General features: G+C 49.1%; 1 protein-coding gene across 4 annotated transcripts in view; it reads left to right on the top strand.

Moving 5' to 3' along the window:
* wnk3 (WNK lysine deficient protein kinase 3) overlaps positions 1 to 15,480 on the top strand; it is a 31,786-nt gene extending 16,306 nt beyond the window's left edge. For 2 of the 4 annotated variants that reach the window (XM_084480133.1, XM_084480132.1), the window contains exons 9-24: positions 13 to 213; positions 546 to 4,775; positions 5,097 to 5,140; positions 5,363 to 5,498; positions 5,593 to 5,709; positions 5,814 to 5,915; positions 6,002 to 6,047; positions 6,127 to 6,267; positions 6,403 to 8,597; positions 8,937 to 9,189; positions 10,670 to 10,761; positions 10,866 to 11,203; positions 11,684 to 11,919; positions 12,086 to 12,181; positions 12,290 to 12,447; positions 12,528 to 15,480. In XM_084480133.1, the coding sequence (XP_084336259.1) occupies positions 13 to 213; positions 546 to 4,775; positions 5,097 to 5,140; positions 5,363 to 5,498; positions 5,593 to 5,709; positions 5,814 to 5,915; positions 6,002 to 6,047; positions 6,127 to 6,267; positions 6,403 to 8,597; positions 8,937 to 9,189; positions 10,670 to 10,761; positions 10,866 to 11,203; positions 11,684 to 11,919; positions 12,086 to 12,181; positions 12,290 to 12,447; positions 12,528 to 13,097 (8,955 nt within the window). In that variant the 3' untranslated portion in view covers positions 13,098 to 15,480. The remainder of the gene's footprint in view (positions 1 to 12; positions 214 to 545; positions 4,776 to 5,096; positions 5,141 to 5,362; positions 5,499 to 5,592; positions 5,710 to 5,813; positions 5,916 to 6,001; positions 6,048 to 6,126; positions 6,268 to 6,402; positions 8,598 to 8,936; positions 9,190 to 10,669; positions 10,762 to 10,865; positions 11,204 to 11,683; positions 11,920 to 12,085; positions 12,182 to 12,289; positions 12,448 to 12,527) is intronic. The other 2 variants (XM_084480134.1, XM_084480135.1) reach the window with 2 other exon arrangements.
* The last annotated feature ends 271 nt before the right edge of the window (positions 15,481 to 15,751 follow it).

Below are 15,751 nucleotides of genomic sequence, written 5' to 3'. Positions count from 1 at the left end.
TCTGCGTTATAGAGTACTGGGATTGCTTCTCATCCCGGAATGCTCCCCATTGGTCAGAGTGGAGGTGGTCCAAATGTGCCTATTGGTCAGAGCGGTGGCATCTCCAGCTTGTCCATTGGCCAGAGTGGAGGGGCATCTCTTGGCCAGACATTTATTCAACCTGCTAGCATGGCAACACAGGTCTTACCCAGTGTAACGCAACAATACTCTCAGGTTAATTTACCCACTTGTTTAATGTTGTATACTAGATTTGCATAATAGATGATGAAAGAGAAATTATGAAAATGGGTTTATTTTTAAGTACTACCACAATATTAATTTTTTATTTCCTTAAATAACCCATTAACACAATTACAAATCCTTGTAACGGAATTGGGATGGGTGCCAGATGCTAACTTTATCCTATAATAATTAGAAATGCCTTGATCATTACTGACCCTTGCCAAAGCTTACTTGTACCTAATTCTTCTACCACTGTCTTTTCCTTTACCCCTTGTCTCTTACAACAACACTCTTTCTGCCATTACCACTGAACAAAACCATAGCCATACAATTCAGATGGGTCCCAGATTGCCAATCCCAACGCATTGGCTCCCTCACAGTCATATATGCCCCCCATCTCACCACAAGCGCCCCTTAATATGCTGGCTACGTCCCTCTCGGCTGGTGATCCTACTGGACTAGCAGGGGGCATGGTACCCCTCGCTCAGCAGACCCAGCCCACTGCCACTCCTATGCAGCCCCCTGACATCACCCCTCAGGCAGCACAACAGCAAGCCCAGCCTGTCATGATCTCTCAGCAGACCATTGTCCAACAACAACAGACAGGGATGGAGCCACACACCACTACCGTACAGCAGCAACACCAAATGGAGGTCCATGCCGCTATGCTTCAACAGAAGCATGCTAACGCTGCTCACCAGCCTCAGCTCACCGCTGAACCGCTGATGGCTGAACAGCGGCAGCAGAGCCTTTCGACCACGGCCACCCATCAACATCTACCTGAGCTTCAGCAGCACATGTACGTACAGCAAGCCATACCTCCGCAAACCCCTCAACAGACAGTTATAGCAACACAGCCAGGTATGGAGCAACAGCGGCAACAAGTGTTGTCATTTACCCAGCCGGCAGAGCTACTTCACATGGATCAACATGGACAGACCCTGCTCCAACAGCAACAACAGCTACAGCAACAACAGCAACAACAGCTTCAACAACAGCAACAACAACAACAACAACAGCAACAACAGCATCATCAACAACAACAGCTTCAACAACAACAGCTTCAACAACAGAATAATCAACAACACATACAGCATCAACAACAACAACAGCAACAACACCCACAACAGTACCAACAACAGCATCATCTGCAGAACCAACAACAACAGCAACTACAGCAACAACTACAACATCAACAGCAGAACCAACAACAACCGCGACTACAGCAACAACCACAGCATCAACAGCAACTACCACAGCATCAACAACAGCAACAGCTTCAATCACAGCAGCAGCAACAACAACAGCAACAACTTCAACAGCAGCTTCAACAACAACAAAATCATCAACAACAACTGCTACAACACCTTCAACAACAACAAACCATTTCAATGCAGCAACAGATACCCCAGCAACAGCAAGTGGAACTTCAACAACAACAACAACAACAACAACAACAACAGAGCCAACACCAAGCTTTACTACTGGAGCAACATGCATGCATCCAACAGCAACAACAAGCCCAACAACAACAGCAACAAATATCCCAACAACAACAGCCACCGCAGCAACAATCCCCTCAACAACAACAACAACAACAACAAGCCCAACAACAACAACAAGCCCAACAACAACAGCAACAACAAGCCCAACAACAACAGCAACAACAAGCCCAACAGCAACAATCCCAACAACAGCAACAACAAGCCCAACAACAACAACAAGCCCAACAGCAACAATCCCAACAACAAGCCCAACAGCAACAATCCCAACAACAAGCCCAACAACAACAACAGCAGCAACAGCAACAACAACAACAGTTGGAGCAGCAACAAGTACTTATTCAAAAACAATTACTGGAGAAACAGCAGGTCCTTCTGCACCAGCGGCAGCAAGAGCAGCAGCCGAAACAATCGTTGCTACCGCAACAACAATCCTTGCTACAGCAGCAACCACAAGAGCAGCAACAGCAAGCTATCTTACAACAACAGCTGGAGCAACATCAACAGCAAGTGATTCTACAGCACCAACAACTACATCTTGAGCAGACGCAGTCAAACCAATTACAGCCGCAGCTCGACCAAGGCCAGCAGCATGTTTTAATGCAAACACCTCAACCTCAGTTACATCCTCAGAATGAGCAACAGCAGCAGAGCCAGATGCAACAGCAAATGGAACAACAGCATCAGCAAGCTCTACTGCAGCAACACCTGCAGCAGCAAGTTCTTCTGCAACAACAGCATGCTCTCCTGCAGCAGCAACGCCTGGATCAGCAACAAGCACAGCTCAAGCATCAGCTGGAAACACAGCAGCAGCAGGCTCTGCTACAACAGCAGCTAGAAAATCAACACCACCAAGCCCTGTTGAAACAATCCCAACAACAACAGCAGCAACAACAACAGCAACCACAAGCAGAGCCACTGCACCGGAATCAGCAGAATCAGATTCAAGAGCAACCTCAGCAACAGGCGACCATTCAACAACTAGAGGCCGTCTCTCTGGAGCAACCGAGGGAGCAGCAGACTTTGATTCAACAGCAATTGAAAGGCGTCCAGCAGGTGTGTATCCCGCAACAGAGTGTCCCTCAGTTCCCAGGGCCGAGCGCAAGTCTCACCCAGGCGCAACAGCAGGCTACGCTCAAGCAGCAGCAGAACACCTACATGACACAGCAGCACGCGAGTTCTGCTGCGGAGCCAATCGACTCTCAGGCAGCTGTCATGGAGGGAACTCTGCACCCAACTCAAATGATACCGCAGACCCAGGTTCCGACGCCTATTCAGTCCACGCAACACCCCGCTCAGTCACTCGCTGCTGTGATGCAAGCTCAAGTTCCGGCCCAGCAGCGACAGAGTGACATCCTCCCCAACAGCATAACCCAGGTCCCAGTCCAGTTCCAGACCATGGCTACCCCCCCAGCGCCACAGACTCGATCAATGATGGAAGCCCAATTACCTCTTCAGGTGGTGACTTCCATCCAGGGGCAGCCGCCATCGGCCCAGACTCAGCAACTTCACTTGCAGGTCACACTTCCGATGGCTGCCACAATGACGCCGGGCGAGGTGGCGGCTCAGCCTTTAATCCGGCTACAGCCCCTGCATCCGGTGATGCAGAGTCAGCCTCAGCCACCACAAGGCCAAATACCAACTGACGCGACCATGATGGCTCAGCAGAACCAAGCCCCCATTCAGTCCCCACCGGCTGTTGCCATGGCTCCCTGTCAGGTTCAACCTAACATACCAGTACAACAGACTGGCCAAATTTCAGGAATGTTACAGGTCCAGCTGCAGCCATCTGGCCAGGTGCAGGCTCCCACTGGCCTTTTGGCACCCCAGTATAATCAAGCCCTTCAGCCAGCGATGCCGTCAATACACCAGGACATCGTTACACAACAGCAGCAGCCCTCTGTACTGCAGCATCAGCAGATGATCCTGTCTCCTGGTGCCATTGGAAGTGTTGGAACAGGCATGGCTGTCAGTTGCTCCATGGTCGACCCCATATCCTTTACATCTGCTCTTCCTCCTGTACAGCAGACGGGGCAAGCATACGTTCCTAGTCAAACAATACAACAGCCAGCGGTTCAGAGCCAGCAGCAGTTGACGGGAAATACAGCTGTGCCTTCCGTCACCCACTCTTTATCCCAGCCAGCCACTCTTCAATCTACTGGGCAGTACCAACCACCGCTGCAGACAGTACCGCAAATGCAAAATCAGCAGCAACAAATGCAACAACAACAACAACAACATATGCAACAGCAACAACAAATGCAACAACAGCAAATGCAACAGCAACAAATGCAACAACAACAAATGCAACCGCAACCAATGCAACAGCAGCAAATGCAACAACAGCAGCAGCCACAACTACCACTTCCATTTCACCCGACGCACCAAGCCCTTCCCGGTCCGGCCTCCATACAGCAACCGCTCCTCCTTCAGCAGCAACCCCTGGATCCGAGTCAGCTGCCCCCACAGTCTCATGCGGCTCCCCAGCTTCTAACCCAGTACTCTGCCCAGATCATCTCAAAGGGCCCAGCCCAGCCGCAGTCCCCGCCCCAGGCGCTTCCCCTGTACAGTCAGATCGTTGCAGGGCAACCCCCGTCATCCGTGCAGAGGACACTGCCCGCCGACACACACGCCCAGACCGGCATGCAGGCCCAGGCTCAGACGCACACACAGACGCACGTCCAGACACAGGCCCCCTCTCACACACAGACCCAACCGGCCAACCCCTCTTTCGTGGCAGAGCAAGCCGCTCTTCCCCATGCCGCCTTTCCTCTCCAACAGCTGCCAACCAGTCCCACTCATACCTCCTACCCGCCAGCATCACTACCCAACCTCTCCCAGCTGCCCTCCCTCCATGCTCTGGCTGGCCAAGTTCCTCCAGAGCTCACCTCGCCCCCTCCAGGGGGGCCGACCAGCTTACCAGGATGGGCTGACGTCCCCACCTCCCCTCCTCCTGTCGCACCTGTCCAGTTGCTTGATTCTAACGTCCCCATGCTGTCCCAAACCTCGCTGCAAGACTGTGACCCTCCTCCATTGCTGGGCATGGCTCAGGTACAGGCCGCAAGCCCCACAGGGTTGTTACCTCACAACATTGTCTTCAGTTTATTTTCTAATATGGATTTGGCTTCTTTTTGCTGTAATTCTCCAGCACTAATTCACGTGACAAAATTAACGTTATATTCTATTTTTCTATATTATTACAAAATTATTATTATTATTATTTTTTTTTGAATGATCTTAACTAACCAGGTCAACAATGTATTTATATTAATGATTATATTTGTATTTGCAAGTATGTCCTTGGTTTATTCTACTAATGTTTTATTGTATTGCCTCTGTGCCTTTGCTTTTGGATTCCACTGGATTCTACAGGAAAGTCCCCATCTATCAGGCACAGAATACCACTCTTCAACAGGGTATGTGTTGAAGTCACAGATTCTCATTTGAGCTGAAAATCACATTATATATTTTTTTATAGTAGATACAGCATGCTATTCACAGCCATTTTAGTAGACCAGGCTCTAGCAGACAAATGGGGGATTGTGAATACTAAGCATCCATTACGACATGGAATAGCCTCACAGCTATTCTTGCTTCTGTACAGCATACTGTTATAATGCATATCATCTGACCTACAGATCTGCTCCACCGAACGGAGAAGAGATGCTGCAGCTCCTGGCCAATGGGAAGCTCGAGAAACTCAAGTCTCAAAGGAGATCTTCTGGCCAGAAGCCTGAGAAAAGCTCCCTCCAGTTTCAGCTGAGCATGCTCCAGGTGGGTTGGACCGTAACCAATCGGATATGCGTGTGGATTAGTTGCGTAATTCATTCACCCTGGTTGTGTAATTAATTGTTCATGTCGCCTGTAGGTTTCCAGCAGTGGTGACAATATGGTTGAATGCCAGTTGGAGACCCATAGCAACAAGATGGTGACATACAAATTTGACATTGAAGGGGACGCACCCGAGGACATTGCAGATTATATGGTAGAATACACAAATGCATTTGCAGTTGTCAGCCAACAGTATTTATTCAATTTAATAGCTTGTTTCTGTAATCCTTAAGTAACTGCTGCCCTATGTTTGTTTAGGTGGAGGAAGACTTTGTCCTTGAATCTGAGAAAGAGAAGTTTGTGGAGCAGTTGAGGGCCATAGTCAAGAAAGCCCAGGAAATTCTTCAAACAAAGTCACAGGTATTTTCTTATTTAAATACAAAATCTTTACAGTTTCCTTTCTTTTTGCTTCTTAAATCAATTACAATGTTTTCATCTCTTATTAGACGGGATCTTTTGAGCATCAATCGAGCACTCCCACTGGTTCTGCAGGTGAGTTTGCAAAGCTAAAGACATTAAAGAGAACAGACATTTCCTGTGAGAGTCTGCTAACTCTATGTCTCCCAACCAGCGGATTCAGTTCCCCAGTCCTCCCCAGTGGGGCGTTGGCGCTTCTTTATCAACCAGACCATTCGCCACAGAGACTCAAACCAGGGAGCCATCACACCGCCCCCTACTGGAGAGATACGATTACCTCAGTCCCCAGAGAAAGGTAAGCCCTTCTGGGTACCATATAAAGATATGGCGCTGAATTAACTAAGTTGATAAGCAAGCGGCCTAACAAAAACTAATTTTATCCCTGCCTCCTCCCCCCCTACTCCCCCCATTCTCTTTATGGTGGCTGTAGAGTGTGAAAGATCTCAGAGGTCAGAGCCTTCCATCGCAATGGCCTCTCCTTCCTCCCCCGCCCTGTATGCTGCTTCCCCTCCCACCTCCGCTGCCTCCGCCCCGGCCTCCATGTCCGCCCCCCCCACCGCTGCCGCTGTTCACGCTGCCACAACTCCCACCTCGGACAGCATCTCCGCCCCAGCTTCTACCCTAACCAGCCTAGCCGTAGCCCCTTCGGTCCCTTCTGCACTCCCGACCGGCCTCGAACTACTGGTCCTCGCCTCGGTCTCCGCCCCTTCCTCCTCACCGTTGCCCTCTTCCGCGTCCAACCTGAAAACCGCTGCTCTGCCTGCCTCATCCACCGCCCCATCCGCTGCCCCTGTCCCCGATGTACTCACACCTCACGGCTCTAGTGGTAGCTCCATTCTAGCTGCAAACTACGGGGAGGCGGGACTGGCAGCCCCAGGCCAGCACGTGTCCGGAGGGGATCACTCCGCCTCGGTTGACCCTCGTCCTCTTCCTGCTGCTCTTGCTGCCGCTGCGGTCACCTCCCCCCCAGTCAGTCAAGTAATGCTGGAGCAGCACCAGCAGCAACAACAGATGTTGGCGCAAATGGCCCAACCAGCGCCACCCAAAACTCAGCCGCAGCCGCCGACGCACCTTGCCCTGCATCAGGTGCCGCAGCAGATACTGCAGCAGGTATCGCCAGCACCGACTACGCCGCAGCTTCAAGGCTTGCAACGGCAAGCCTTGCAGCTTCAGCAGCTACCAATGGTGCCGCAGATGCAACAGGTCTTACCTCCACAGCAGCAGCAGATACAACAGCAGATCTACCAAGAGCAATTTAAAATACCACAGGAGCAAATACTACAGCAGTCTTTCCAGCTATTACAATTACAACAACCACCGTTACAGCAGCAACATCCCAGCCAGACTGAGCCGGTGGTGCAGCAGTCAGCCAACCCTCAACTGGCTCAAATGCCGCCAGCGGAAATGCACTCGGCGGCCCAGCATGTGACTGGTCAACAGCAAACTCCACAGTACAGCACACAGGTCCTGCAGCAGCCTGCAGTGCAACAGCTACCGTCTACCCCGGTGGCCCCAGTGTCTCAGCAGCAGGCCCCAGCCGACCAACAGCAGCAACACCTAGCGCTGCAGCAGACAATGCAGCTGCAGCAACAGCAAATGCTCCAACAACAGCAACAGTTGCTCATGTACGCTGCCTCAGTGCAGCCTGATCCAGTGCAGACGCTTCCCCAGTCGGTCAGTCAGCAGTATGTCCAACAGCCTTCCAATGCCAGCTACGTCCAGCAAAACACGTTTCAACCGCCGCCACAAGCGCAGGTCCCCGTGGAGCAGCCGCAGCAGCTGGTCCAGCCGCAGCAGCCACTGCAGCCGGTCCACATGCAGCATGAGTCAGTGAAGGCCGGTGACCTGCCCCAGCAGCAGGAAGACCCTCTGCCGAAGCAGCCCTTGTTGCAGCAGTCTGAGTCTGAACTCTCTTTGGGGGAGGCCGCCATCACGGAGGATACGGCGGGGAGCCAGGGCCACTGTCAGCCTTCCTCGGACTCCTCTCTGCCTCCTCTTGCTCCACTGCCTCTAAGCACGACCGAAGCTCCGCCCTCCTCCCTTTCCCTCACCCTAACACCCTCACCCGCCCAGCCCTCCTCCGTGGTCGAGTCCGACAGCGAGGGTCCGCCCAAAATGGAGTTTGTGGACAACCGCATCAAGACACTGGACGAGAAGCTGCGCAACCTGCTGTACCAGGAGCACAGTGGGGGGGTGGCACCGGGGGCAGGGGGTGGGGCTGTGGCCCCCAGCCCACCTCCAGTATCTCAGTCCGCGGCCTCCACCGTGTCCACTGGTGGGGACGAGACTTTGGAGCTTCCTTCGTTCCACGCCCTGTCCTGCCACCTGCCAGGCTCCTCCTCAGACACCTCCCCTCAATCCTCATCCTCCACCAGCTCCACCTCCTCCACCTCCTCCTCCTCCTCCTCCACGACCTCCCGCTCCTCGTCCACCTCCCCAGACGCCGAGGTGCAGAGGGTAGATGAGGAGGTTGGTGCATCTGAGCGGGTGCACATGGACCAAGCTCTGCCCTCTGGCTCTGGGTCTGGGTCTGCCGCCCTGCCACCCTCCTCCCTCCTGATCCCCCAGCAGGAAGACTCTGTCGAGCCCCAGCGCCAACCTGTCCCCGGAGAACCTACTGTGCTCGTAAGTTTCATTCATTGGTTTAGAGACGGACAAAAAACCTGAACACATTTCCCGAGTCCTCGCCATCAAGTAGCAAGTCGCACCACCAACTTTCAACTCGCCAGTATAACAAGCTTTATGATTCTCCATGTTCTTTCTCAGATGATTTCTTATCAATATCAATATATATCAATATGTAGGAAATGACATTCCATCAAATGATCCATCAAACCACCTTGCAGAGGACACTAGGCATTGAGTTCTATAGATCCATAGTAAATCACTACTACTAATGCCCCCACTAACTGTCTCTGCGCCTTATTCCCCATTCCTTTTCCCGATCCCACCGGGGGTCTTTAGGCTGTCTCCCCACACTCTGACACCAGTGCCCACGGAGAGGCGTCCGGGCCCCACAAACAGCAAGCCATCCCTCTGCGGCACGGACTGCAGCAGCAGCAGCAAAATGCAGGAGGTGGATATTTTGGCCTAAACCTGACATGTCCTAGTATCAGAAATCCTGTTAGCAAGAAATCCTGGACTCGCAAATTCAAAAGCTGGGCATGCAAACTGCGCCACTCCGCCAGCTTGTTCAAGAAGCCCAGAGTCCAGCAAGGTAGCGTCTTCTTAGAGGCTGATCAAAAGAGCGAGAGAGACTGAGAGATTGAGAGAGAGAGCGAGAGAGAGAGAGAGAGAGAGAGAGAGAGAGAGAGAGAGAGAGAGAGAGAGAGAGAGAGAGAGAGAGAGACTGAAAGAGAGAGTGAGAGAATGGGATGCTGAGGCATGATGTTAAACCTAATGTCTAGTTATAGTTGTAACAAAGTACCTTAACTCCTTAGATTGTATCTTAGACGATAATGAATAATTGTTAATAGATACATGTTATGCCTTCTGTTAATGTGACCCTGTAGTCTGCTGTAGAGCATTGATATCACTGCATACATGGCTGTTCTTTCTTTGTTATGATTTAATTCCTTTATAACTAAATCTCATTTTCTCGGCAATCTTTTCTTTTTCGCATGCGTTGCTCCCCGAGGGGACGAGAGCAGAGGGGAGTAGGAGAGGGTGGGAGGGTGTAGAAGGAGGTGACGCCCATGGCTCATACCAAAGCCCCCTCCCGTGCACAGGATTTACCTCTACATGATTCACCAGCAACACCCCATCCAGCCACACACACACCCACCCCAAACGCACCACCAATCAACTCACTCTGCTCACCTCATCGCCTGTAGTGTCCACCAGCGCACGAGCAGAGCCATTACATCGTGGGAACATGGGTTCAAAGGTCACTGACATCTGTGCTATTACATAGATGGAGAAGCTTCCTTCTAGAGCGTGTGACTTGTGAACAATACCAAATCAACCATTAATGACCATTTGCTGAGAACTAACTTAACAGCTTAACTGGCAGTTGTTATTATAGTCTGTAGGTATTATGTCAATCAACATTATGTATGTGATATCCAAACTAGGATTAAAAGACATAACACATAAAGGATTTATCACTGTTGATAAGACTACAGGTTATCAACACGGATGTCTCCTACGTCTGTGGGAACGATTGTAAGTCAGTGAAAATGAGAGAGTGGATGTGAGGGTGGGCGGGAATTCAATTTTCTTGAATTGAACATGCAACTGCCATCGTTATGTTCCATTTGATTAGGTCCCTTTTTTGTTTCCATTTCACGTGTGTATACCCCTCCCACTCACAACGCTATAACATGTTTGCTTTGAGCATGCAATTAACGAGACTGCGCGCTTTCACACATTGTTTGACTTCTGTTTGAATTCTGCTGCAATATTCAATGTTCAATGCAACTGTCTTCTCATAGTCCTGCATGTAAGATGCATAAGGCGCAGGGTTGATAATAATGTGATGTGGTGTTGGTGAGTGATTTTTAATGCTCTACTTCTGTGTGTGTGTGTCAATGTGTCTCTCCGTCACTCTATATATCTTCATGGGTGTATATCGTCTGTTTGTACTGTTTGAATGCCTTGGTCTGTGTCTTCCCTGTCCCTCGCCCGTGTCTTTATACCTCTGTTTTCTCTGTGTCCTGTGGCCGCCCTCCTTGTTTGTCATATGCCTCCATTGTCAGATGGGAAAGACAGAGAAGGAAGTCAGCCACTCACGGAGGAAAAGGAAGATGTGCCACTAGATCCACCCATGTCCCGTAAAGGCAGATTTCAGGTGGGGAACTCACTTCTTTCCCACTCAGACATTTATAAAACGACAAGTTTGAACAGGCGAGGCGACAGCAGTACTGACACCTGCCCATCGTTCTCTACCTCCAGGTGACCCCGGTGGCTCAGCCTCCCGAACCCTCCCCTCCCAAAGAGCAGGTCCAAAGCCAGAGGAGCAGCCACAGGAAAGTGGGGCGCTTCTCGGTGACCCAGGCCGAGACCAAGAGAGAGGAGAGGCACACAGACAGCTCCCCCGTCTCCCCCGACCTGGAGCGAGAGAGGAGGAAGACTCGGGGGAAGGAGGGGGAGGAAGGGAAGAGGACACCTGCGCTGAGCCACCCGCCCCGAGGACACAGCCACGGACACTCCCCTCTGGGGAGCAGCGACGATGAGGAGAGCGAGATGGAAGATGAGGAGCTGAGGAAGGAGCTGCACCGGCTCCGAGAGAAGTGAGATCAAAACAGAGGGCAATTGAGGCTAAGATGTCCTCCATCCATCCTATATAATCATGTTGAACTACACCCATGTTTATTCATAGCATTTTTGGTTGTTTTCTTTCATTTAATTTGTCCTTTTTTGCCCCCCTGTGGATTACCAATCGCTATCGTATATGGTAGCTTGATGTTAAGGTCCTGAATAATTCATTGCTACTTCCGCTGATTTAGCATTTGGAGGACGAATACATTACATAATGTTTAGAAAAAGCATAACCCTAACCCTAACCGTAAAAAATAAAGAAGAATACATTATGTTAATGTTGAAATGACATCATCAATTCTTCAATGTTGATATTTCATTTATCTCTGTATTGTGTATGTATCCATATATCCCGGGCTTGTCCATTATACAACACTAGCGATATTACACAGCTTCCCCTACTCCCCTATACCGGACATCACCAGCCTGACATTCCAACTCATGCGTTACAGGCACATAAAGGAGGTGGTGTCGCTCCAGGCCCAGCAGAACAGAGAGCTGCAGGGTCTATACCAGCAGCTGCGCTCCATCAAAGACCACCGGCACACCCTGCCTCTCCCCCTGCCGCGAACGCCCCCTCTTCCCATGACGCCCACCTCCCTGTCCCCCCGCAGGCCCCGGCCCAACAAGGTCAAGCTCCGGCCCCGGCCTCATTCTCACTTGGACAACAATGGAGTCGCTTCCCCTGGTAAACCTGGCTTCTCCCCACATTCCATATACCCCCCCCCCCCCCCGACTCTCCACTCTCCTCCTCCCTACAACACCCCCCCCCCCCCCCCCCATTCATATCATACTCTTACTCGCTCTTGGCTCTTGATGCCGTCTGACCATTTTATGTGTGACTCTTGGTTCAGGGATCCAGCAGTCAAGCAGTTACTCTGGCGGGGAACAGAGCCGTCTGCCTCCATACCGCCACCCTGAAAGCACCACCTCGCTATCAGCCAAAAGAGGTACAGGTTTGTTCTCTTCACGCAAACATGCAGTTACCACTCAAATGTCAACAATGCTCACTAGAAAGCCGCTGCCAGAAAGGTCACCACCCTGTTTTGTTTCCACAGATCACAGCCCCCCTAGGAAGAGCACATTTACAGACGAGCTGCACAAACTGGTGGACGATTGGACAAAGGAGGCGGTGGGTCCCGCCCCTCCCAAGCCCTCGCTCAATCAGATCAAACAGATCCAGCAGGGGCAGGAACTCTGGGGCCAACCGGCGGAGGTAAAGCCCAACGCAACATGTACTTCCTCTGCTTCAGCCAAGTCAATCGCCCTCTGATAACGTGTGTGTATGTTGCACAGGTGGCTCCCCCCTGCTGGTTTCCAGTAGCACCTCTAAACCCCCAATCATCCCCAGCCCCGTCAAGCCTGCCCGTGGCTTCCCCGTCACACTACACAGGAGGAGGAGGAGGAGGAGGAGGAGGAGCATGCCGTACCTTGCGCTCACCCGGGGCAACACCGCCTACACACCTGGCTCCAGTCCCACAGCTGCAGCCCAGTGTACACCTCCACCAGTCGCTCCAGCAGATGTCCTATCAACAGCCCCCGCTCCGCCAGCAGCTCCCCCAGCCTCGGGGCCAGAGTCCCCTGCAAACCCAGTCTCAGCCAATGCAGACCCAGGCCCCGGCCAGCGCCACGCACCCGCCACCTCAAACCCAGCCACTGTTGCCTTCCCAGAAGCCCGCCTCGACCGTGACCCCCTCCGCACCCACAGACAGCAGCACTGTGACCGGGGCCACGTTCTGCTCCTGCTCCTCCTCTTCTTCCTCCTCCTGTTGCTCCTCCTCCTCCTGCTCCACCGCTCCTCTGCCTTCCAGTGCCAAACTACACCCAGCGCCCCCCGCCACCACCCTCCCTCTGGGACAGCCGTGAAGCCCCTGAGAGGGGTTTGGGCGAGGACTGTGCGACGGGGCCAGGGTTGAGACTTTTGAAGGGTATTCTAAGGATTGGATATGAAATTAAGGATGTGGAAGAGTGGATGAGAGAAGGACGTGTGTTGGCGTAGTTCTTGTGGGAGGGGTGTGTGAATGTGAAAGATGGTTTCTGTATGTACACTACAGACAGGGCCACTGTGGCTGTGGATTTATGAATAATGTGGTGTTTGGCTGTTAAGTTGTATAGATTCTGCAATGTGTGTGTGCATTTGTGAGTGTGAGCGTGTTTGTGCTTTCATGTACTGTACAAGGGCATACCCCCCCCACCCCCCACCCCCACCCCCACCCCCTTTGTATTTGTGACACCAATTAATTATCTTTCCTTTCATACGGTTGAACCTGAACTCTATTTGAAAGAGACATGAAGGACACACAGGATTTAAACATCAATGACTTTTTGTTATATTTTCTTTGTCAAAGCTAGGGCAAAACAACAATTTTAAAAGTGCAATTAGTAACTGTCTAAATTGATCATTGTGCATTTGATTTATTTGTCTGTATGACATAAAATATTTTCTAGAAGCAACTTATGAAGCAAAAGATGAAGATAAACAAACAGACCTTTAAAATGATGGAATAAAGCACAAAGTGTTTCCATGGGCCGAAAGCGTAAACACAGTTGCAACGAAAGCATGTTACACAGTCATGTATGTCAAGCATGGTCATGTTATCCGGCTACCATCACAACCATGATGCCATCAGCGCACTGTTTTAAGTGTAGTGCATGGACACGGCATGTTAGCTTCTAATACCTCTAAACAGCAATGGGTTTGTAGCAGATTTAATTGAACGGAATTCACATGATTGATAGTCTGTGTCCTTCATTTTAGTATTATTAGCGGGATATTGACAAGCTCAGAAGTTCTGCCAAGTCTTTGCTTCACACTTTTATTGTTTGGGAGGACTTTAAAGTTCCTGCACTGCATCCATTACATTACTACTTTGCATGACCCTTTGGCTACCTTGAGTGGATCTTTGTGCACCTACACTTTGATTTAGGTAGTATGCTCACTACTAATTAATTCATACATGTTTATGAGGTGGGGGATGAAAGAGAAAAAAACTGCCAAATGATTATCAAATGGGAAAAACATGTTTTCTTTCCGATATTGCCTTTTAAATTTACTACATTATTGTGTGAGAATGTGTATTTTTTTCTGTGTGGCAAAGCTTTGTTACCGTTGCACTGCGTCATAAATGGCACCCATGTTGCTTTTATTCGGAGCGGCCTGTACGCAATGTACGCAAGACCGGTGAGGACTTTTGCACCTGTAAAGTTTGACATTTTACAACTGTAAAGTTTAAAACTTTGTTGAACGTGGTATTTTTATTTTAATGGTGAACTATTTTGTCTTTGATCATAAGCTTTTTCACTGTGAATGACTATAAACTAGACTGGACCACAAAAGTGCAATCATGCACAATACCGTTACTTGATCAAGAAGTGATCATATTTCTGAATTTACGTCAATGATAAAACAGGGACATAGGCCTACATAATAATATGCCAACTGATCTGTTCTATTTGACTTTCAGCTTTAAAGCTAAATAGTGTATAGGCCATTGATGGTCAGTCATTGATACATTTACTTGGTATAATGTATATATAATGGAGTAGTATATACATTTCTGTATTTATTGAAAATATCAATGGAGATATTCTGTTCTACAGCAATGAGGAGATTAGGATACAAAGGAGTCAAAAACATCCTACAAAATTGTAATTGGGAAAAAGCAGTTTGTACATTAGTTTATGGTTCAATTTGCATCACTTTGCAGTAGTATTACCTGCAAATTAACGTATGGCTTCTAGTATTCATGTTGTTTTTGATACAACTCACATTTTCCACCGAAATGTAGTTCATTATTTATGTTGGATACTAACCTGTTGACTACTGCTACAGCTTTGACGATGATTCATAAAATAAAATGGAACTTGCCAGGTCCTTGGAAGTGTTACCAAAATGTTACCCAAAAGAAAATTATTTTTGTATTTCGAAAAGGGGTTGTATAAATTGTGTTATGATCAAATCAGAGGGTAAGTGAAACTAGAGAAGATTGGTTCTCATTCTTGTCTAAATGAAACTCTTCTTGTTTTCTTCATTGGTTGGAGGCAGGCTGGGGTGATTCTAAACCCTCATTTGTAATTGTTGGTCTTCTAGGATATATTATTGGATTTTAACAATATGACACACAAGAAGAACTTTCAATACAAAAAAAATGTGCATTGATAAATATCCAGAATATGTTTATGGAGTCTCGAAATAACATGACTGAGAACCAATTCCAAAATAATAAAAAGAAAGTAATGAACGTTGCCGGTAATTAGCATCTGTAAATTGTAACTAATTAAATTGCTGATTTTATTTATGTTTTGTAACTAATCAAAATAAATGATGTCTAAACATCAAACTCTTCTGATTGTTTTTTTTTTATATTATTAAATATCATATTCAGTCTGACAAACTATACGTTTTATTGTAACATTCCTGAGCTGAATCAGATAAATACATACTTACACATACATCTTATTGAAAATAAAATAAAAAACATACCGAATCATATGGTTTCTAGACGTGCGGATTATATAAC

The sequence above is a fragment of the Micromesistius poutassou genome, assembly GCF_964030765.1.
Source record: "Micromesistius poutassou genome assembly, chromosome: 15".
Lineage (NCBI taxonomy): Eukaryota > Metazoa > Chordata > Actinopteri > Gadiformes > Gadidae > Micromesistius > Micromesistius poutassou.
The sequence above is the reverse complement of the archived record's forward strand: the minus strand, read 5'-3'. Positions and strand labels throughout refer to the sequence as shown.